This window comes from Schistocerca gregaria, chromosome 3, assembly GCF_023897955.1.
Source record: "Schistocerca gregaria isolate iqSchGreg1 chromosome 3, iqSchGreg1.2, whole genome shotgun sequence".
Classification (NCBI taxonomy): Eukaryota; Metazoa; Arthropoda; class Insecta; order Orthoptera; family Acrididae; genus Schistocerca; species Schistocerca gregaria.
The window spans coordinates 168,025,390-168,049,571 of NC_064922.1; the positions used below are offsets into that span (position 1 = coordinate 168,025,390).

The 24,182-nt window shown below is 38.6% G+C and overlaps 1 protein-coding gene across 3 annotated transcripts in view; it reads left to right on the forward strand.

Annotated features, from left to right (window-relative positions):
- The window catches only part of LOC126355778 (tyrosine-protein phosphatase Lar), a 1,814,905-nt gene that overhangs the window by 1,747,838 nt on the left and 42,885 nt on the right, over positions 1–24,182 (forward strand). For all 3 annotated transcript variants that reach the window (XM_050006182.1, XM_050006183.1, XM_050006184.1), the window contains 5 exons: positions 4,972–5,111; positions 5,216–5,418; positions 10,183–10,352; positions 15,142–15,413; positions 22,918–23,136. In XM_050006182.1, the coding sequence (XP_049862139.1) occupies positions 4,972–5,111; positions 5,216–5,418; positions 10,183–10,352; positions 15,142–15,413; positions 22,918–23,136 (1,004 nt within the window). The remainder of the gene's footprint in view (positions 1–4,971; positions 5,112–5,215; positions 5,419–10,182; positions 10,353–15,141; positions 15,414–22,917; positions 23,137–24,182) is intronic.

Below are 24,182 nucleotides of genomic sequence, written 5' to 3' on the forward strand. Positions count from 1 at the left end.
ATTGGTAAGATGAGTGACAGACTTTCATAGAAAAATGATGAAGTATTGTTAATATAAAAAAAGAAATGCTTGCTAAAATCACTTTGAGAAATTCAGTATTAAATGTCAAAATACTGTGCAGTTGTTTGCTCAGTAGCCATGCAGAGGAAGAGGAAGATTATTAGACTAGCAAAAATGATTGATTATATTCTCTGATAACTATTTTGGCTATAGTCCCTACAGAATACGAAGAATGAACAACCATAATGATAATTAGTATTTACCATTGCTTTTGTCTGTATAAATATTCCAAAGGTCAGCATCCGTGTATTTACAGTCCAAAGAGTTGTTCAAGGGAGGTCCAGTAAGTAACACAGTCATGTATGCACTACTTCAGGGAGGTAGATATGAAGCACTGCATGGTATAAAGTGAGTTCATGGTAGCAAGGTGGCTGGTTTTATTTCATAACATCAGAGGTCAGGCCCATGTGAGTGCATATAGGCACCTTTCTTACAAGCAAAGTCTTTTGTCAGGGTATACTGCAGACTATTGACCTCATTGTCTGAGGACACAGGTATAGCAATATAGCAAATGCTGAATACTGATACAACTGCAGCTATTCATGTCAACTTGATATTATACATTTAAGATTCTGTTGTAAGGTACTGATCATGTACTTTTACTTGGCCCCTCTGTTATCGGGGGGAGCCAGCTGTCTTTGTACCACTCCAGAATGTATACAATTGCTGCCAATGTTAGTCATGTAACACTATTGTGCCTTGTAACAATAAACAGCCATTGTGAATATAATGTTGATATGTGTGTTGTGTTGTGCTTAGTGATTGTTAATATCAATTGTGATAGAGAGGGAAGAGGCTGTACCCACCCCTTGTAGCGACTTGCCATCAACTTTCATGTCACTTTTGTGGCATATTAACCTATTCCATGTCCATGCCTTTTATAAGCTGCAAGGTGGCTGCTGTGATGAAAGGAGGTGGCACTTGTCTCAGCAGCAAATGTGCTATGAGCTGATTGCAAGCTTCTGCACCCAGTATCCTCCACTCAGTGACCAAGTAAAAGTTTGCAATCAGTAAAAATATGCCTCGGTTGGCTTTGTGCAGTTTAATACTGGAAGTTATGGAACTGATTAAGTATAATACACAGGATTCTTGCATATCAAGAATGCGTCTTATACTTCATATGCTGTTCAAAATATTCAGATACTTGAGTAATACCCATGATCTCTCTCTCTTCTCTCTCTCTTATTTTAATCTGCTGGGGTAATGAAGAAACTACATATTACCTTTTATTTCTTTGAATAGTGGATCTTCACAGTGGAAAGTACTGTTAAATAATACATGCCAATATCTCCAGTAAAACTAGCCAGGAAATGTGTTAAATCATAAACTGAAACTTCCCCAGGGAAGTGTGATAGGACCCCTCTTATTCTCACTAGACATAAATGATCAAATGGACTGGGTAAACATGAATCTGCAAGTGTTTGCTAATAATGCTGTAGTGTACCAGAAAGTGTCATCATTGAGTGACTGTAGGAGGAAGAAGGATGACTTGAATAGAATTTCTATTTGGTGTGATAAATGGCAACGTGCTGTAAATTTGGCAAATATAAAGTATTGAAGATAAGCAGTAAAAAGAGTCCCACAGTGTTTGAATACAACATCAATGTGCTGCTTGACACAATCACACTGATTGAATGTCCAACCATAACATTGTAAAGCAACATGGGATGAAACAAGCACGTAAGTTTGATAGTAAGGAAGGCACATGGTCATCTTTAGTTTATTGAGGAGTTCTAGGAACATCTCTAAAGGAGACCTGTGTAGAACACTAGTGTGGCCTATTCTTGAGTACTGAGCATCTGTTTAGGATTCCCAACAGGTCAGATTAAAGGAAGACTTCAAAGAAAATCAGAGGCGTGCTGCTATATTTGTAACTGGTAGGTTCGAATAACATGCAAGTATTATAGAAATGTTCCATGAACTCAAATGGGAATCCCTTGAGGAAAGACAATACTCTTTTCATGAAGCGCTACTGAGAAATTGCAGAGAACTATTATTTGCTGGTGACTGCAGAATGATCCTCCTGCTGACAACATACGTTTCACATAAGGACCGCAAAGATAAAATAAGAAAAATTAGGTCTTGTACAAAGGCGTACCACATCTTTCCCCTTGCTTTATTTGCGAGTGGAACAAGAAAGGGAATTACTAGTAGTTGAACAAGGAACTCCGTGGCATGCACCATATGATGAGTTATAGAGTATGTACATAGATGTAGATCTCATTTACTGATCTTCATCGTATACTGTATTATTTGGTGAACTAGCTATTTTTAAATAATATGACGCCAAACTGTAACAAACTGGTTAATGTGTTCATTTGTTTTGGGGGCCCTGTGAACTAATGACATGTTATCGTGTACTGACATACTGTCTTGGGGTTTAAGTGATTGAGTTATGTTCATTTATTTTTATACTTTTTACAACATAATTACATGATAATTTTGTAGTAGTGTAACTGGTTTAGACCACTACTAATGTTGACAACTGAATGTAAATGCTTGCAGCATGTGCCTTTAGTCCAAAGATGACCACTGACTAATCGAGACTCGTTATGGCATTGTGATTGTATCATTCGAGGAATAAGTAATACAGTAACGTGTTCTTGTGTAATTTTGACTGATAAATTTAATCTTCTGTCATGGGAAGGAACAGAACTGTTCTGGGAAATGTAAAGTTGCACATTTAACATACATATTAAGCCACAATATGATGGAAGACTAATGCCAAAAAATTGCCAATGATAGGGAAAGTAATTTTCATAACATAAACTTTTGAGACATGCATGAGTTGGCCTTGGATGACCTCACATCGTAATTTAAAAACAATACAACTTTCATATCCTAAATTATTATTATTATTATTATTATTATTATTATTATTATGGAAACACTGAGTAATCACGCATACTTTTGTTGGAGGTACCAGATGTCGCCAACATAACTGTGTACATTTTTGTCAGTCAGTAATGATTTGCACTCCTTATTGAAGAGGCTACATCATTCCATTTGAAATCTGCTATAAGTCACCTTATCTGTCATACGAAGATTTTGATAAGTTGTGGTGCACATTTGATGCAGTAAATACCAGCTTTCCTAACAACTTCGTCAGAGGGCAGCATTTTCTTTAAAAATGAATAAAGAAATAAACCTCACTGTGTGACTCCTCTCTGATGCCAGAGTAAGAGTGTAAAGTGTGTGAGCGCTATTGTAAATTGCCAGCTCTGTGCTATGAGTGTTTCAGTTTCACTAAACATTTGGGGAATTTATTTGCTTCATGTTCTGTATTCAGTTACTCTTTCCATGTAGTTTGTGTTCAAAACTGTCAATAAATGAAGGTTATTAATTGCCAGCTTTTTTTTAAAAAAAGGGGGAAAACTGAAGAAATAAAAACAATATTAACAATCTTACACTTCTGACAGTTTTAGCACAACTATAAATTGTAGCAGTTTCTACCAAAAGGCTTGTGTAGAAAAGCCCTAACTCTTTCTTGTAGTACAGTAGAAGGCTTTCTACCTCTCCTGTTTACACACCTGTATTACTGCATTGGTTTATGGTTTCATTTGCTATTTTGTTGTGGTTATTTCATTTGCATAAATTTCTTTACACTGCTTGATTTGGCATCTCTCTTCAAAATGTAGCTTATGTGCTGTTGATTACATCATGCATGGTGAAAACATATTACATGCATTACACAAGAACAGCTCTCTGCAAACACATACTGTTTTTTCATTTTGATTTTTGAAAAAAATATCCCATTTTGGAACTGCAACAGTAACACATTTGCCATTTTTGAAAGGACAGAATAACAGACTATAACAATTTTTTGCCGTGTTGACTAAGCAAAATACAGTTTTCACACACAAAAAAGAATTTTTTGATATGTAGAAGAAAAAATACTTTTCTCACTTACATTACAATTTTTTCCACTTTTTTCCTGACAACTGTTGGGTTCATCCGGTTCAGCAGCAGACCGCAGTGAGTACTTTCCATAACATTTCCTCAGATGTGTGCCTTTGTAGACATTTTTACATAATTAGACAGTACAGAAAAAATATCTCAGTCTTATTTCTGTTACAGTAGTGTTGATAGATATACTGAATGGTATTTGATCTGTTATTACTTTTAGTTAGTTGATTAGTGGTAGCAGTGGGACCTTCCAATCATTAACCAGCAGTATTATGGGCATTAACACAAAAATGAAAAGGTACGTTTTCAGTCATCTTTATTAATCAGGAGCAATAATTATCTCATTTTGGATTATGCCTTCTGAATGTTAGCATTCATACTCGAGGTGTCTTACTGTGTTGGTATTCAAATGTTCATTTCCTTTGTCACGGAGGACTGCTCATCATCCCACTCCAGTGTTTAAGAACTAGTAACTTCTCTTCTGTTAATATAAGAAACACAAACCTGTATGACAAATATGAGCCCCACATAAATCAGAAAAAAACTAGAAATAGTCATAATCATTCCACCCAGAGTCTTTAAATGCACGGTGAGTCATACACAGTTTTTTTCCTCATAACAAGGATCATAAAAAGGTAATGTATCTGCTATTAGATGTAGTTAATTTCAAGAATTATTTGTCTGTTTTAATTGAAATAAAGTTATAAACTTCAGAATTTATTTACAGTCTTTTCCTATATAAGAGTGATTTTCAATAGCAAATATACAGCATCAAGTTCAAGCTACTATTTATGCTTTCATTGTGAGCTTTCAAAAGTATTAATACCAGTTTTATATGCAAACTTAAAAATCATAATTTTCTTGATATACTGTTACATACAATTTCATAATTCTTGTTCTTCTATCTGAGAGTGCTTGATGACTGAGTGTGTATGGTTAGAAGATATTACTTAAAAATGTGACTGTCTGAATCGTATGCTACATACATTATTTCATAACTTGCAGTGCCAGGAGACCCTCAAGATGTTCGAGCCACAGCCATAAATTCAACGGCCATTAATGTCAAATGGCGGCCTCCAGCTGAAAAAGACCGTAATGGCATAATTAGAGGCTATCACATTCATGTACAGGAAACGAGGGAAGAGGTTAGTCTTTTCACATTTGGAAGATGATCTTTTAAGCATGGGTAAATTTCTGTTTCCTGTCACTGCCGTGTATGTCATTTAATGAGCAATCAAATACAAAACAGGGAAAGAGCCTACTGAATGATCCAATCCGATTTGATGTTCTCGATGGAAATGTGCAAGAATTCAATGTGACTGGTCTTCAGCCTGACACCAAATACTCTGTGCAAGTTGCAGCACTTACAAGAAAGGGTGATGGTGATCGGAGCCAGCCAGTACATGTTCACACCCCTGGTGGTGTTCCCAATCGACCAACAGTTAATCTAAAGTGAGTTCCTGTGCTTTTAAATATTTTATTGATTGGCTACTCCATGGGGTGCTGTGTGCACCACGGCCATATATGTTATATTAAAAGGAAGATCAGCGTTGGTCATAATATTGATGTTTAATTGATAGCAGAATCGATTTCCGATCACATAGTGAAAATCTTTGATGCTGTACACATTAAACTCAGACACTGGATCAAGATAACTTGATCCAGTGTCTGAATTTAATGTATAACTTGATCCAGTGTCTGAATTTAATGTGTACAGCAACGAAGATCATCACTATGTGATCGAAAATCGATTCTGCTATCAATAAAACATCAATATTATGACCAACACTGACCTTCCTTTTAATTAATTTAAGTATTTTGTTAGTCTGAAGCCATTTTATTGTAATGATATGTTGTATACTTTATTTATTGCATTGGAAGACAAGAGTATTTCTTGTGATTTCACTTGTCTGGCAACAAAACAGCTGACTAGATTCCATCATACTTGTTGCGCAGTGAATCAAGGAAAGAAAGAAATACAAAGAATTTCAGCTTCACCATTTGTTATATAAAGTAACTTAATCATAGAACTGTAAGCTAATCTTCCAGCATAAAAATAATAGTACAAAGGTGTTCTACATAGATACAATAAAAATCTAACACAGAGTTACCCCTTGCTCGAATTATCATTTCATCCTCAATGAATTCTTCTACTGAATAGCAGCATTTCTCCCAAAGAATTTGCTGTAACCTTATGTTTAGATTCTCTGGCTTCATATAAAATACATTTTTGCCCATTAACTTATTATATGTTGTCCTCATATACTGTGAAGTCTGCACATATAATTTCAGTTTGTATGTGAGTAGCATAAAATTAATTTTGTTTCTTGTGCTGTATGTGTGGTTGTAATGATTCTCCTCAAGTATTTTTGTCTTCTGTGTAGGAAGACTATAATTGCATAAACATTTAGTATATGCTGTATCTGATATAATAGGTGACAAGATTCTGTTTGCTGTGCAGTTTTTTTTTTTTTTTTAATTTTATGTCAGTAGAATTTGTTATCATGTGCATTGCAAATGCAAAACCGCTTATCATATTTGACAGGTAGTCAACATGTGTATTTCAGCTAAAGTGTTTGTTCACATTTAGTCCTGGGAAGTTGATCATGTCAGCTTCTTCCATAAGTTAATTGTTATGTATTTTAAGTTCCACATATGTGTAATGTGTAGTATAGTATAGTACACTTAATCACAAATTACTCATGACATTTTACATTAACTTTGTTAGATGAACATTGACTCCTATGACATTAATCCATGAAGGTTGTAACTAAACTGGGAACCATGTGACTGATAGTTTATAATACTGTCAGTTTTAACAGGAAGCTAACAGCTTTTCTGAAACAAATACCTTTGACGGTATTGTAAAACTGGCTGTGGCATAAATTATTTTTGACATTTGATTACATCTTTATAAATACAAAAGCACAGTGGCATAAAAATGACTTCACATTAGCATATTCTTCCTTTATTTCATTTTCTTCTTTCTTTTTAAGTATCCTGTTAAATAGTGCATGTGAAAACAAATCATAACTAAAGGAAAACTTGAATAGCACTTATATTAATTGTTGTTACTTAGCACTGTGCAGAAAGGCGTATTTGTTGACTGCATGCGTTGTAAGTATCTGTAATTTTTTCCATGGTTGTTACTTTTGAATCTCTTCCTGGATCTTTTCAGATAATTTCAGTCTTCTAGGGGTGTATCTATTCAGGCACTGCCATATTTTATGAGGTTATAATGTTGAGAAAGTTTAATAGTTGTGCACAGTCTGTTGTGGGTGTTGTTTACAGCCAGTTGAGGCTACTGGGCTGGGAATGGTAAAAGATCATAAGCAGTCACAGTGATATGCAGCTGTGAAGCTAATACACCTATTATTGAGTCTAGGGTTTGGGCTGTTGCTAGGTAATGAGATATTTTCCTCATGCTAATTTCAGAAACTGTAATACACAAGTAACAAAATCCGAACAATGGATTGACAGGTGGTGCTTGCATAGGAGAGTACTGACTCTGAACTGACTCTGAGTGCTTAGCCTAATTGTTAGTGTTTCACATAGTGTCAGCTGGGGGGAGGGGGGGGGGTGTTGACCATTATGGACCTGTCTGTGTGACCGCAGTTAGCCAATAGGGGGCAACAGAAGAGCTTAGTGCCATAAGTAGGAGTAGAGCTGGAGATTGGTGGTATTGCTGTTGCAAAATGAACCTTCTCTTTGTTGAAAAAGGTGCAAACGGTAATGTAGTTTTCACTGTTGCCTGTGATTCATGAAATTTATGTGTATTTTAACATTTATTTGGGCTGTATAAAGATTTTTTTGTTATATGGAGAGGGAAATAAAACAGGTTCAGAAGTAAGTAACATGTAGCATTTCTGTGGAGGAAGGAATCGGTGTATTTTTGACCAGTGTCACCGTGACATATTATAGCTGGGTTAGTATGCAAAAAATATATTACATGTGGGCTATAACTGTTGCCAAAGTGTCACCTATGAAAGAGAAGTGTATTTCATGCATTTAATCTCTCTCTATTTTAGACGTGAAGAATATTCTCGTTCTGTGCAGTTCCAGTACATTTTACCCTCTTTTTCTCCTTATTTTGTGTATTTACTTTTACTTTCCTTTATTTACTGTAGGACACATTCTGATGCATCAAGGGATGACCAATTTAGTATTGGAGGCAAGCACGCAGGGTAAAAACTGTAGAGAGAGACCAAGGCCTGGTTACACTAAACAGATTTAAAAGGATGTAGGTTGCAGTAGTTACTCAGAGATGAAGAAGGTTGCACAGGATAGAGTAGCATGAAGAGCTGCATCAAACCAGTCTCTGGACTGAAGACCACAACAATAACAACCACCTTTCTTTTGGTGAAAAGATTTATAAAAATTCTTGAAGTAAGAGGTTCATCCGTGGTTTTTAATATGCCGATTTGTCAATTTATACTGTATGATAAAACTGGACCAATAAAAAATCAACACCAATTTGTAATTGCATCTTGTGACTCATATTGTTATTTATTTATAGTTGATGTAGTTTTTTGACAGAAAATCATCTGTTACATTTTATGTGAATGTAGGCTTTTTGATTATTATATGTCTTTGAACTTCAAACACATAACAGTAGAGCAGGCACACCACACTTCCATTAGTCACTGTATTTTTTTTTTAAACCCAGAACATAATTTACATAACATTATCTCAAACTTTGGAAAAATAGTGTTTATTTTGTGAATGCTGTTATTGAACATTTTAATTCTAAACTTTTTTGTGAGCTCAAATGCGTATTTGAACACTTTAAGGCTAAAATTTAAATATTTCATGAAAAGTTAATACAGTGTGTTACACTTGATGTTTACTTTATTTTTCAGTTTAGCGCACATTCCCTGCATTTAAGGCCCACTGAACATAAGCTACTGTTGCACAAAGGAAAATCCAGGATGGAATGTAACAATATGAGAGAAGGAAAGTTGCTACTCACCATATAGCGGAGATGATGAGGCATGATAGGCACAATAAAAAGATTCACACAGTCATAGCTTTCGGCCATTAAGGCCTTTGTCAGCATTAGGCACACACACACTCACGCAAGCGCGACTTGCACACATATCTGCTGTCTCTGAGGGCTGAAACTACCCTGCGAGCAGCAGCATCAGTGCATGATGGGAGTGGCAACTGGGTGGGGGTAAGGAGGAGACTGGGGCAGGGAGGGGGAGGGATAGTATGGTGAAAATGAAATGAAATGAAATGTCGTGTGGCTAGGGCCTCCCGTCGGGTATACCGTTCGCCTGGTGCAGGTCTTTCGAGTTGATGCTACTTCGGTGACCTGCGTGTCGATGGGGATGAAATGGTGATGATTAGGACAACACAACACCCAGTGCCTGAGCGGAGAAAATCTCCGACCCAGCCGGGAATCGAACCCGGTACCTTAGAATTGACAGTCTGTCACACTGACCATGGTGGGAGTGGCGGACAGTGACGTGTTGCTGTTTAGGTGGAGGGTAGGAGAGTAGGTGGGGGGGGGGGGGGGGGGTAAGTAGCGGAAAGGAGAGAAATAAAAATAAAAGAAATTAAAAGACTGAATGTGGTGGTGAAATGACGACTGTGTAGTGCTGGAATGGGAACAGGGAGGAGGCTGGATGGGTGAGGACAGTGACTAACGAAGGTTGAGGCCAGGAGGGTTACGGGAACGTAGGATGTATTGCAGAGAAAGTTCCTACCTGCACAATTCAGAAAAGCTGGCGTTGGTGGGTGGGATCCATATGGCACAGGCTGTGAAGCAGTCATTTAGATGAAGGGTATCACGTTTGGCAGCTTGTTCAGCTACAGGATGGTCTACTTGTTTTTTGACCACAGTTTGTCGGTGGCCGTTCATGTGGACAGACAGCTTGTTGGTTGTCATTCCTACATAAAATGCAGCACAGTGGTTGCAGCTTAGCTTGTAGATCACATGACTGGTTTCACAGGTAGTCCTGCCTTTGATGTGTTAGGTAATGTTAGTGACCGGACTGGAGTAGGTGATGGTAGGATGATGTATTAGACCTACATGCAAGACCTGTGTGTTAGTTCAAAGGGCTGTTAACTTTACATTTTACTAAGATCCAGCTATTTTTCCTTTCATTGCAATAATGTATCAAGTTTCCTTTTTTCTGTTAAACTAATTATAGAGTGTAGACTGCAGAATATTATGACTGTGACTTATTTTAATATTCTGATGTAATCCCAAAGGACAATTGAGAGAGAACCATCTGTTACTGTTGAACTTGAATGGCAGCGTCCGACACTGACATATGGTGAACTTCTTGGCTATCGGTTACGCTACGGTGTCAAGGATCAACCATTAAGAGAAGAAATGTTGAAGGGCACTACAGTACAACATCGTCGGATACCTGAACTTGGTAAGTTTAGACACGGCTTTCATAATTCTGTCTCAGTTATGTTACAGTTTTCAGGAAAGAGATACATGGGATCATATTTTTTAAAAATCCAAAGAGCATCAGCAGTGACGGAATTTCAGATAAGATTACAATAGGCAGATTTATTTACTGACCAAAAGACAGCAACAGTCATCAAGAGATAGACAAAAGATGGCTGAATCTGAAATGTTTCAAGCCAAAAACCTAATCTCCCAAAGGACATAGAGATTGGTAACAAGTGGAAAGTGCTGGAAAATTTTAATGTAAGACTGGTCTGGGGAAACACTTACAATCCTACCTGATAAGAGTATTAATTTTTGAGCTCAGATGATATGCCATGCTTCTCAGGACTGAGAGCTGCAAGGGATTTTCCAGTTTAGCATTCCTCTCAAGGGCTCACAACTCTTTTGTGAGTTCATGACATGAACTCTTTTGCAAGTTCATATTTGGCAAACATGGAAGTCTTAACTATTCTCTGTTCTGTCTGTTCCCCTTAGGGACCCAGATAGCAATGACTGTGTACACGTCTGCCAGTTGTGGGGTGCACAGCTGGAGCTTGGCCAGTGCAGCCCATTCAACACTGCTGTGTTCTTTGAGATTTCTATAGAATCACTGTTGTTGTGACAATCAAACGTTTATTGTCGCAGGCAGTGGGGGCCTTGATTTAACTATTTGTATCATGAGGGATTTAAAAAGTTTAATTAATTTCTTTTAAATTGTTAGCAAGCACCTTTGTGGAGAATGTCATACTTCAATTGTAATAAGCCATACCTAGGCAGACAGCTCCTGCCTGAGTGGACTGTATAGTTTCCATAGCTGTTTATGGGGATAACGTGTTTACAGAAATAACTAAACACCCAGCAGAATGGATGTAGTGTCGTAATAAAGCCACCAAAGCAAACAAGAGCTAGTTCTCCTGATCAAGCGTCTCCTGGAGATCATAACAACATATGTTCCATAATACAGGCTATGTTTATAGAAATAAATATGAAGAAAAAAGTTTGATAAAGAGGATTTGGCTGGTACATTTACATCTATTAAGTGGCTAAGAAATGACACTCTCTTTGTCCAGATAACAGCAGCTTAGCAAGGAACAAATATAATAAAAAGTAAGAATCTTTGAGAGTACCCAATCAAAGTATAGCTACATTCAACATGTAATTCAAGTAAAAGTGCCATGATGTGCCAATATATGGTGTGAGCCATAAGACGTAATACCCCTTTTTATATTGTGAAGAGTTCATAATACTGAAACAAGATTTTCAGCAAATTATTGTATGCTGCCAGATGTTAGTATGCCTAAGGGCAAGTAATTTTGTTGCATGGTTAATACCCATAACTTGTATCAAGCAAAATACTGAAACGGGTAATTTGTTTTTTAGTAGAATGATATACTCTTTCTAACAACACTCATTAGCTCTTGAACATGTGTGCGCCTATTTCATATGACATACCACAATTTTTCTGTACAGAGCTACATTTTAACATCTAGCATATCAGATGGTGCTTAGGAAAACTACATTGCATGACATGACATGTGGAACACCCAGAAGATATGGTTTGACATCAACAGAACTTTGTACACACCTTTGACAGGTCTATAAATTGAAATTATCTCCGACAAGTAGGATGGCCACCAAAGTGCATTAGTGTTGTTCATGTTAAGTGTACTTACAAGACCTAGTAGGGTACATAATGGTGTGCACAGAATCATATGTTGAGTGATTACTGTGAAGGACATGGAGATACTGTGTACTTGTGTGAGATAGTGTTATCAGCATCTGACAGAGTTTGAAAGGGGTCTCGTTGTGAGTCTCCATTTAGGCAGCTGGTTTATTCGTGCAATATCGAGAATTGAGGGGCATTTGGATGTGACAGTGGCCTGGTGTTGATCTGTATGAGAACATGAGGGCACTCACACTCATTGGCAAGTTCTGGTTGTGCAGGACTGACCACTTCAAGGGATGATCACCATATTGTGCACCAAGCACATTCTAACGCCTCTACATCTGTCTTGCCATCTGAGAACAAGTAACAGACTCCCTGCAATATTCTGTGTAATTCTGCACCTTTGGTCAGAGACTAGGGAAATACCATCCCCTGTGTAGGTTGCAGTTAACACCACAACACAAATGTCTGCATTTGGAGTGGTGTCATGACTGGGAAGACTGGACTTCTGATGAATGGCATCACATAGTGTTCAGCGGTTAATCTCAGGTCTTACTACCCCAGCTGCTCATCTACACCAAGTACAGTGGCGACTTGGGGGGGGGGGGGGGGGAGGTCCATTCTTCAAATGTCTTGGAGAGCCACAGAGGCATTACTCATAGTGCCACGGCATATGGTGCGATGGGAAATAATGTCACTTCATGGCTGGTAGTGACTGAAGGAAACTCAACAGCACATTGACACATCATGGACGTTCTGCTCCCTAATGTGTGACCTCTCATGTGTCAGTATCATTGCTCTATTTTTCAACAGGACGGGCTTGTCCACATATAGCATGTGTCTTTACGAAATGTCTGCATGATGTTGAGGTACTTCTGTGGCACTAAGATCCCCAGATCTGTCCTTGGCAGAACATGTGTGGGATTAACTTTAATGTCAACTCATCCAGGATATTAAGGACCAGTCGCATCAGTTGTGGGCCAGCATGCCTCAGGAGGGGATACTGTGGCTTTATGACACCCTTCTCAACAAATCAGTGCATGCATCCAGGCCAGAGGGGGCTCAACTTCATACTGATAAGTGGGCTTATACTGTCATGTTCTTTGTGAATTTGACTATATTTTGTAATCACTGAAATAACATCACATGCCCTTTCAGCCTATGGAGTTTCATTTTTTTTTTTTTTTTTCATTCTCCACTTCTAGGCACTTAACTTTTTTTATCAGGCAGTATATCAAAGATGCTGTAACTTACCAAACAAAAGCATTGATCTGTTGATAGAGACAACAAAAATCACACAAATTTCAAGCTTTTGCAACCCAGGGTTGCTTCATCAGGAAAGAGGGAAGGAGAGGGAAAGACGAAAGGATGTGGGTTTTAAGGGAGAGGGTAAGGAGTCATTCCAATCCCAGGAGCAGAAAGACTTACCTTAGGGGGAAGAAAGGACAGGTATACACTTGCATACACACATATATCCATCCACACATACACAGACACAGGCAGACATATGTAAATGCAAAGAGGTTGGGCAGAGATGTCAGTCGAGGCGGAAGTACAGAGGCAAAGATGTAATTGAATGACAGGTGACATACGACGGGCGGTGACTTGAAATTAGCGGAGGTTGAGGCCTGGTGGGTAACGGGAAGAGAGATTATATTGAAGGGCAAGTTCCCATCTCCAGAGCTCTGATAGGTTGGTGTCAGTGGGAAGTGTCCAGATACCCCGGACGGTGTAACACTGAGCCAAGATGTGCTGGCCGTGCACCAAGGAATGTTTAGCCACAGGGTGATCCTCATTACCAACAAACACTGTCTGCCTGTGTCCGTTCATGCGAATGGACAGTTTCTTGCTGGTCATTCCCACATAAAAAGCTTCACAGTGTATGCATGTCAGTTGGTAAATTACGTGGGTGCTTTCACACATGGCTCTGCCTTTGATCGTGTACAACTTCCGGGTTACAGGACTGGAGTAGGTGGTGGTGGGAGGGTGTATGGGCCAGGTTTTACACCGGGGGTGGTTACAAGGGTAGGAGCCAGAGGGTAGGGAAGGTGGTTTGGGGATTTCATAGGGATGAACCAAGATGTTACGAAGGTTAGTTGGACGGTGGAAAGACACTTCTGTGGGATGTTCTGGGTTTGAGGGGATGAGGAAGTGACTCTGGTTATTTGTTTCTGTGCCAGGTCAGGAGGATAGTTGCGGGATGCAAAAGCTGTTTTCAGATTATTGGTGTAATGGGGATTCAGGACTGGAGCAGATTCGTTTGCCATGAAGACCTAAGCTGTAGGGAAGGGACCGTTTGATAGGGAATGGGTGGCAACTGTCATAATGGAGGTACTGTTGCTTGCTGGTCAGTTTGATGTGGACTGATGTGTGAAGCTGGCCTGTAGACAAAAGGAGGTCAACGTCATCTGTCCAATTTCTATTTAATTGGTTCCCCAAATCAGTTAAGGCAAATATTGGGACAGTTCCTTTGAAAAGGAAACAACTAAGTTTCTGGCCTTCCTTGTTGGTTTTTGGTATGTGATTTGACTCTAATGACTTAATTGTCAACAGAAAATTAACCACAGATTACTAAAACCTCATAAAATTTATGATTGCAGTTGGTACCCATTAGCAGTTCCTGCCAATCTTGTATCATCAGTATAGGGTATAAAACAGGACATTTTTTAATTAGTCTGTATGTGACATATGGCTGGAGACCTTATAATTTTAATTAACGAATGCATAAACTATAAATTATGACGTCCTTTGAGTAACATATTAAGTAGAAAAATTTACAATGGTTTAGTAACAATGTAACAATCGCCCCCGTTAGTGTTCCTTCCACTCTTGTGGTTAAGTGTATATAAAAAAATATTGTGAACCAGTACCTGTTCTCAAGTGTTTTCTGTTCCTGTCAAGTTTTCCACCTATTAGTTGAGAATTATGTCTGTGCTTTTATGACATATGACAAATTGACATCATTTTTCTATGTTATTTTACATAATCCAGAATCACTTTGCAACACAATACATATAGCTGCAAACATTTATTTCATGTAGTGTGTACAAGGGGCAACAAAATCATCATAATGTTGTATAAAATATTTATTTACCTCTAACAGAAAAAGGTGTGGAGTACGAGTTCCGAGTAGCTGGTCAGAACAAAATTGGTTTTGGTCAAGAAACCATAAAATACATGCTGACACCAGAGGGCCCTCCAAGTGGGCCCCCGAGTAACATCTCGCATCATTTCCAAACACCAGATGTTCTCTGTGTCACTTGGGGACCTCCGCTTCGGGAACACCGCAATGGACAGATAGTTCGTTATGATGTTCAGTTCCATAAGAAAGTAGATTACTCTACAGTGATTGATCGTAGTACAAATACAACAAAGGTCAGTACCAAGATCTTTTGTTACTTTTTTTTCCTAAACAGTCTAAAATGTGATGTTGTTAGAACTCTTTGCATGAAAGGTATGAAAAGAGAAATTAATAATTATCAGTTTCTATATTATCAGCTCTCTCTAAAGTTTTAAAAGTAATAAATTACTCAAGAATGGTTGAGCATATCTGCCAAACTAAGATTCCAAGTCAGCAATAACTTGTATTTCAGCATGACATCTCTATAAAATACACCATTTACTGAATTAAAATGATGCAAAATTCATGATAAAAACAGTAGATAATCTTTTTGTAGATCAACATTGACCAGAAGCTGAATTGGAAAAATGGTTAATCATTTTAAATGCTTGAATTTAACCACTGCTGCTTTGTGTGTTATTACTGATTTTGCCAATAAATGTTTTAGAAAGTTAACTAACACATTGTATTTATGTCATGATGATTATACATGTAGGTATGAAGTATTTATTGAATACACATTATGAGAAGCATTCGTGTGAATTTTCCAGTCAAAATGATTTGTGATAAGCATGTTCCTGGGGAAATTCTTTTGACAGGCAGTGCAGTTTAGTTAATAGACTTGTGGTTGAAATAGATATTAGCATGGGTGTGAAAGAACACTCATTTAATATTCTCTATCAAAACAACAAGCTTTACTTGGAGAAGTATGAACTTCTTATATCCAACTGAGAGAACAAAAGAGTGAATGAACTTCTAGCATACTCAGTGTAGTTAACAGAACATCTCTTAGGAATTACAGATATTGAAAGTTACATGTTTTAGATTACAAGCTAGTATAATATTATTGTGAAACCAACAAAATAACAGTAAGAGTGGGTATATACAAAAAATTATAGTTCAGTCACAGGCCCTATTTGTTGGAAAATGTTGTTTTCAACAGCAGATAGAATCAGTTAAAGGAGTTATAATAAGGATACGGAAACTTCTGTGAAGAAAAATTGTTTATGGAGATCTTAATAATTTATGTTATTGATTCTTCTGCTGCTGCTAGACAGGATAATTTAATATTCATCAGAGGGAAACCTAAACTGTGGTCTGTGGTGCAAAACAGCCAGTTAGAGCTGCAACTTACATGGATGTTTATTTAGTCAGTTCCATTAACAAATATTAGTTGGCACCGTACATATATGTACCCACTTTATTCACCACTATTTTGGATGGAGGTTTTACTTGGTAAACACTGGTTGGCTTGAGAATGGGCATAGCCTGAAACTGGTCACCGACTAAATAAACTTCCATTTTAGTTGCAGCTCTGGCTATCTCTTTTGCATCACAATCTAAAATGAGTTGCTGACCCATATTACCCAGCACACTGGAGTTATAAAAACTGTGGATGTTGTACAATACAATGCTGTAGAACATCAACAGTTTGTGTATTTCATTGACACATTTTAATAATTATTTTCTGGTAGATGGTAATGATTGAGGACTCATAGAGTCCAGTTATGGATAATGTCCTATACTGACATGCAAATCAGGATTGAAGTTCACAGTACAATGACCACTGACAACTTGTTTTTAGACCCAGCTATCAGGTCCTTCGAAGGTAAGGCCATTCCATCTCCAATAGCAATGCTGGTAATAAAACACTGTGATGTTCACAGCAATCCTCAAAATTATGATGGCTTTATTTTTAAGCTAAATTCAGTGATTTATATGTGCAAATGATTATTATAAATAGATCACCTTATTTTTGCATGTATTGTTGGGGATAGTATGAAGTAATAAAATATTGGGTTTCCAACTGCATCAAGTGGTTAAACTCCCACGAGCATTCAGCAGAATACTCTTTTGGCCTTTGTGAAGTGGTACGAGTTGGACAGAAATATGGAAACAATAGAAATTGCATGCTTGAACGTAAGTGCAAATGTTAGCCAAGTCTGTAGGTTGTGCTGTTGTATTTGATCACAGATGGCACATGGCAAGCATCAGTCATGGTCAGGAAGTGTTCTCTGTAGCTGTGAATGAATTACGTCAAAGCTACATGAATCTGAAGTGGACAAATTGTTGGTGCTTGTATGGTGGTTGCAGTAACCAAGGTAGCCAAAGTGTTTGATGTTTCAATAGGCATTGTATCAAAGATTTATACAACGCACAAGAAAAGCATAAAAACATCATCAGCTAAGTCAAAGCACAAATAAAAAGTTTGTGTAGCGTGATCATGACTGATGGTTATTGAAGAGGATTGTCATGAAAAATAAAGAGGACGGCAGCTCAAAAAGTCACTGCAGAACTGAATATTGCACATGTGAACTCTGTCAGCAACATCAAGGAAGCTCCATAAGAAGGAATTACATAGCAAGCTGGAAATTCAAAGTCAAAGTCATAAAAACTGGACTATGAAACAATGGAAGACATCCATTTTCTTTGGATCAGTCTTGTTTCACATTGTTTCCAACTCCTGGCTGAGTTTACATCCCGGGAGTGAAACATTGCGGGTGTTCATTGATGGGCTGGGCAGCTGCAGTGTGGTATTTAATAGGCCCCATATTTACTCTGCAGGGTCAACTTACTGCCAAGGAGTATGTGACCATTTTGGATGGTCAGGTCCATCTAATGATACAATGTTTCTTCCCCAGTGGTGATGCTGTGATTCAAGATGACAGGGCCCTGTTCATACAGCTCACATTGTCTAGGACTGGTTTTGTGAGCACAGGTATGAATTACTGCATCTCCTCTGCCCATCACAGTAAGTGGTTCCCAATATTATTTAACGCTTGTGCTCTACTTTGGAGAAAAGGATGCATGATTGCTATCCACCTCCATCATCATTACCTGAACTTACCACTATTTTGCAGGAAGAATGGTATAGGACTGCCTTGAAAACCATGCAGGATCTATATTTATCTATTCTGAGACAATAGGAAACTGTTTTGAATGGAAACGGGTTTCATATACCATGTTGTTGTTGTTGTGGTCTTCAGTCCTGAGACTGGTTTGAGGCAGCTCTCCATGCTACTCTATCCTGTCCAAGTCTCTTCATCTCCCAGTACCTACTGCAGCCTACATCTTTCTGAATCTGCTTAGTGTATTCATCTCTTGGTCTCCCTCTACGATTTTTACCCTCCACGCTGCCCTCCAGTACTACATTGGTGATCCCTTGACGCCTCAGAACATGTCCTACCAACCAGTCCCTTCTTCTAGTCAAGTTGTGCCACAAACTCCTCTTCTCCCCAATTCTATTCAATACCTCCTCATTAGTTATGTGATCTACCCATCTAATCAGCATTCTTCTGTAGCACCACATTTCAAAAGCTTCTTCTATTCTCTTCTTGTCTAAACTATTTATCGTCTATGTTTCACTTCCATACATGGCTACACTCCATACAAATACTTTCAGAAACGACTTCCTGACACTTAAATCAATACTCGATGTTAACAAATTTCTCTTCTTCAGAAACGCTTTCCATATACCATATTAGATGCAGTAATGTCTCGTGTTTTTGGTGTTCCTGTATTGTTGCCCACCCCTGCCCCTCCAGTGTCCGTTGTGCCCACTTCAGCCTCCTGCGAGTTGGATTATACACTGTACTAAGTTGCAGTGTGCTGGCCTTATTGAAGGTGTTTTCTGAAGTTTTAATTTCAACTGCTTCTTGCACACTATACCAGGAATGGTTCATTGTAGTAATGACTCAGATGACTAGTTTTTGAAGCACATTCTGTCAAGGATGGGCAGAACACCTTGCATGTTCTATGTGGCACTGTGCAGCAGTGTGAACTGTTTACCCGAAGTAATAGCAGCCACACTCACATAGTATATTATATACGCCAAGCAGTCTGATTGCTATACTATCCCTCACAGGGCTCATGTATTGTCTTATTGGGGGGCCTAAAGTCTGTTTTGAGGTTGTGTATATTCAGGAGCTGTCTAATCTTCCTCTTCACAAAATGATAAAATGGCAGGAAACCAGATGCATTGATGTGAAATTCTTTTGTTTGCACACTGTTACGCTGCTCACGGAACAGGCTGAGAGACCTGGTGGTGATTGTAGCCATTTTCCCAGAGGACTTTTTATAAATATTTCAGTTCTTATGTCATATTTTCAGCGTCTTACACAATACAAGGTGTGATTCAGAAGTTTCAAGACTGATTCCTTTGTGAGTAGGGAAGCCAGTTCAGCTGGGTGGGGGAAGTAGTGGCGGTCTCGGGGAACGAACTGACACTGCAGCAGTTGCCTCTGGAACCCTGGAGAGTGCGCATCACTTGCAGTGTGAGTGCGTGTCATTGACCTCAGTTGAAAAAGTGGGAGAGGTGAAAATGGAGCAGCACTTGGAGCAGCGTTATGTGATTAAGTTTTGTGTGTGACGGAACAAAACTGCCACAGAAACTCCGGTATGATTCAAGGAGCCTTTAAGGAAGAAGCCATGTCCCATACAATGGTTTTCATGTGGTACAAACATTTCAAAGATGGCTGCAGGAATGTTGAAGATGACAACGGCTCTGGGAGGCCATCATCAAGCTGAACAGATGAAAATGTGGAGAAAGTGCGGGAACTTTTAAACAATGAACGTCATTTTAGTACTAGATTAGTTGCTGATGAACTGGAACTCAGTCAGAGTATGGTGTGGAGGATTGTGATGGAGAATTTGATTATGAGAAAAGTGTGTGCCAAACTGGTGTCAAAAGTTTTGTTGGTGCATCAGAAGAAACTGCACATGACTATTTGCCAGGAAATGCTCCAGCAGTTGAATGTTGATCTGAACCTTCTGGAGAAAGTGGTTACTGGTGATGAGACCTGGGACCACACATACGATCCTGAGTCGAAGTGTCAAAGCACTGCTTGAGGGATCGAGTTTGCCGCATCCGCCCGGCGATTAAGGGCAATTAGATTCTCTGCCACGATTACATGCCCACTCACACATCGCACACCCACTCACATGTCGCACGTCACCACCGAAGTTTTGGTCAAGTTCAATGACAACACTGCTGCAGCCACTCTAAAGCCCCAACTTGGCTCCAAGTGACTCTTTCCTCTTCCGCCGAATGAAGACAGGCCTAAAAGGGAAGTGATTCAACTCCATCGATGCCATCCAGCAGGCCTTGATTAGAGCCCTTGACAGCGTGATGCCCGAGGCCTTCCAGAAGGGCTACGAACAGTGGAAGACATGCTGGCAGTGCTGTGTTAATGCTGAAGGACCATATTTTGAAGAATTTTAGTCCACTGTACTTAAATGTCCCATAAATTTCTAGTTATGAGTTAAGTCATGAAACTTTTGAATCATGCCCTGTATTTGCGTGATACACTAGAATCTTCAGAATAATGTGCTTCTATGCCAGATTGTGGTGGCTGAATTCATGCATATACTGGCAAGGGTAGGTTTCCGATGTACATAATGGCTGGGACACTCACTGGGTCTTCAATGGACAAGGATGTCAATGAAGGGCAAGGCACTATCTAACTTTACCTCCATTGTGAACCTGATATAGTCATGAGTGCTCTCTTAGTATTTCACAACCATGGAATGCCAGATAATAAATAGGTCATTGACATGAAATAAAATCAATTAGGCATGACCATATCCTCAAATTTCTCTATTAAAAACAAGTTTGCTGCTGGTGAAATTAATTGGCTTCACAATATTGTCTATCTTTTGATTGTAATACTGTCCATGAAAAGAGGTTGGACTCCTTTTTTTTTTTTTTTTTTTTTTTTTTTTTGTAAGTTATTGGCTTTCAGGATGTGCTGGTACAGCCATCTCAATAGTGGAATGTCAGTTATGATGATATGAAGGTAAGGTCAATGAAACACCCAGTCTCTGAGTGGAGAAAATCTCCGACCTGGGCAAGAGTCAAACCTAGGCCCCTTCAGTTAGTATCCACTGCACTGACCTTCAGCTACTGAGGCAGACAAGAGGAAAAGGATATGCCAAGATGTGCTTAAACAGTATGACATTCGTGCTGTCAAAGACTGAGAGAGAAGTCCACATAATCTTCAAGGGGAACATCCATGTATAATGAGAATAACACTGGGAACAATTTATAAATCAAATTATGAATTTTTTTTTTTTACTAAATGCAGTCTTACACCACTGTGAATCCTGTTCTCCCATAAAAGATAATACTAAAATAAAAAGATTCATGGTGCAAGTTCAATCCTCAGTGTCATACATTTTATATAACAATAAAAAGCTGTATAAAAATTGTTACTAGTGTAATGAAATCCTCCATTTTCTTATAAAAAGAGCAAAACACAGGTGCTGTGTTACAAAAACACTCCAAAAATAAAGCAAAAATAATCTTAAGCATGTTAAACAAGAAATAAAGAAAAACAGTGAGATGATTGAGGTTAAGCCACACTTATTGTGTGGATGTTATTTCTAGTAGAATATTTGTAGTTGAGTATCATTAGCTACAAAACCGACTCTACAAGAATAGACGAAGAGCCCTTTAGCACACTATCCACAAGTTAACTATCTTTATGTATCACTTTATGGGAAACAAATGTAGATGGGCTACTCAGCCACCTGAATGAGATGCACAGGGAGGTGCACTCCAGATGGTGTGTTGATTCAAAGTCAGCTATCCTGTGGACTGGAGTTACTGCATAATGGTTCATACAAAGTGTGGCTGACTGTGAAATGGTGATACTGGCTGAAGCTTGACACACAAATATGTGAATAAGTTGTGTTGATCCCAGACTCTGAGATTCAATAGCACTCAGTCTGGGCAGACAGTGCTGTGAGCAAGGCATTGCCTAGGTTTACTGTTCAGGTGTCTCACCAAACTCTTGGGATTTTCATAGGGTAGTGTACCATGGTTAGAGTTGTTAGAGGCCCTATTGTCATGTATCAGGTCCTGGAATGGATAAAACTACATGAGGAGCTCATGCAATGGATGTAGACCACAGAATGCCCACTTCTATTTCTCCACCTAAGTTTTGCTACATGAAATTGGCTGATTAAACAACACTTTACACTTTAAAAGCCCATCTGCTTTACTGCTGTTTTTATTAATAGTACATTGCATAGATTGGGGATCGAGAGATTGGTTGGAGGGATTAGAATGGATTTAAATAAAATTAAATAGGTTATACAAAAGTATCTAGCTACCGAACGTGATCTTGAGTATGACTGAGGGGACCTGAGAGCCTGCTACACCTCAGGGGCTGTTTGGATCCTCTACCTGATAGTAATTTGCCTGAACTCCAGAGATAGGAAGTTGCCCTTCAGCATCTGAATATGCAGCTATGGTACAGGTGTCACGGATAATCAGAACAGAACTATGAGTAACTGGAAACAGGCCAGAATTTATGCAAGAGGATCAGATGTTTGCAACAGAGTCAAAGAATTGTAAAATTTCCAATAATTCTGAAATGGAACTTGAATGCCAGTTAATGGTAATATAAATAGAATGGAATTTCTTTAGACATTTTTATCATTATAAGACATTTCAATAGTTTGACTTCAATAACATCATTTATGTTATGATAGTATCATAATTTATGTTTGTAATATTTATTGCTTCTTTGTTTACAGGCTGTGTTCATTAATCTAGATGAAAATACAGATTATGTCTACCACATCAGAGCCCATACCAGCCAAGGGCCAGGACCGTACAGTGAAAAGGTGACAGTACACACCGAGAGGGACATTGTGCGTGCCCCAATGAGTGTACAGGCTGTGGCTACTTCTGACCAGAGTGTTGAAGTTTGGTGGGAAGGTGTTCCAAATCGTGGCAAAGTTATAGGTTACCAGGTAATATTGCAGCAACTTAATAACCTCAGAGATATGTTGTATTATTTTCTAGATGAATTTTTGGTTGTGTTAGAATTCAGCATTTCTGTTCCTCTTTTTAAATGATAGTTTGTTATTCTATCTACTATATGTACAAGTGAAAAAAAGCATATTATATTATTATTATTATTATTATTATTATTATTATTATTATTATTACAGGATTAATCAATACAAAGATTAATTAATAACAACATCTTGTTGTATTCCTGTTACTCCCCGCCAAGCCCCTCTTCATCCAGCATGTCTTCCTTGTCAATGCTGGGATGTTCCATTACTCCATTTACGTGGTCTGTCCAAGAACGTTGTGGTCTTCTACACTTATGTCTGCTGGGTGGTTTCCATTGATAAACCTTCTTTGGCCACCGATGACCTGGGATTCTCGTCATATGCCCGTACCATTTTAATGATTTTCTTTCAATTGTGCCTATCATTGTATCATTTGCCTTCATTATAGATCTTACTTCTTCATTAGTGTTCCTTTCGATTCTTGATATTCTGGCACTCCTATGCAAATAATCCATTTCCTTTTGAGATCCACATTTAAGGTCCATAGTTCTGACCCATAGTTAGACCCAGATGCAAGACCTGTCCCATACATATTCCCACCACCACCTATTCCAGTCCGGTCAGAAGCATCACTTATCCAATCAAAGGCAGGGCTACCTGTGAACATGATATTCTTCATTTCAATGACTAGCTCACAGCCTGTGCCATCTGGCTCTTCCCACCAACACCAGATTTTCTCAACTGTGCAGGTGGCAATTCTCACTGCAAAATATCCTACATTCCTGTAACCCTCCTGGCCACAATCTTGGTTAGTCATTGTCCTTACCCTTCTAGCCCCTTCCCTGTTCCCATTCCAGCACTACACAGCCCTCTGTTCAACTTAATGCACCCATAGACTTTTTACTTCCTTCCTTTTCCGCTAACCTTCCTTTCATGCACTATGCCCTACTCCCTCTCCACCCCACTTCCACAAGCACTTTACTGTCTCCCACCCCTAC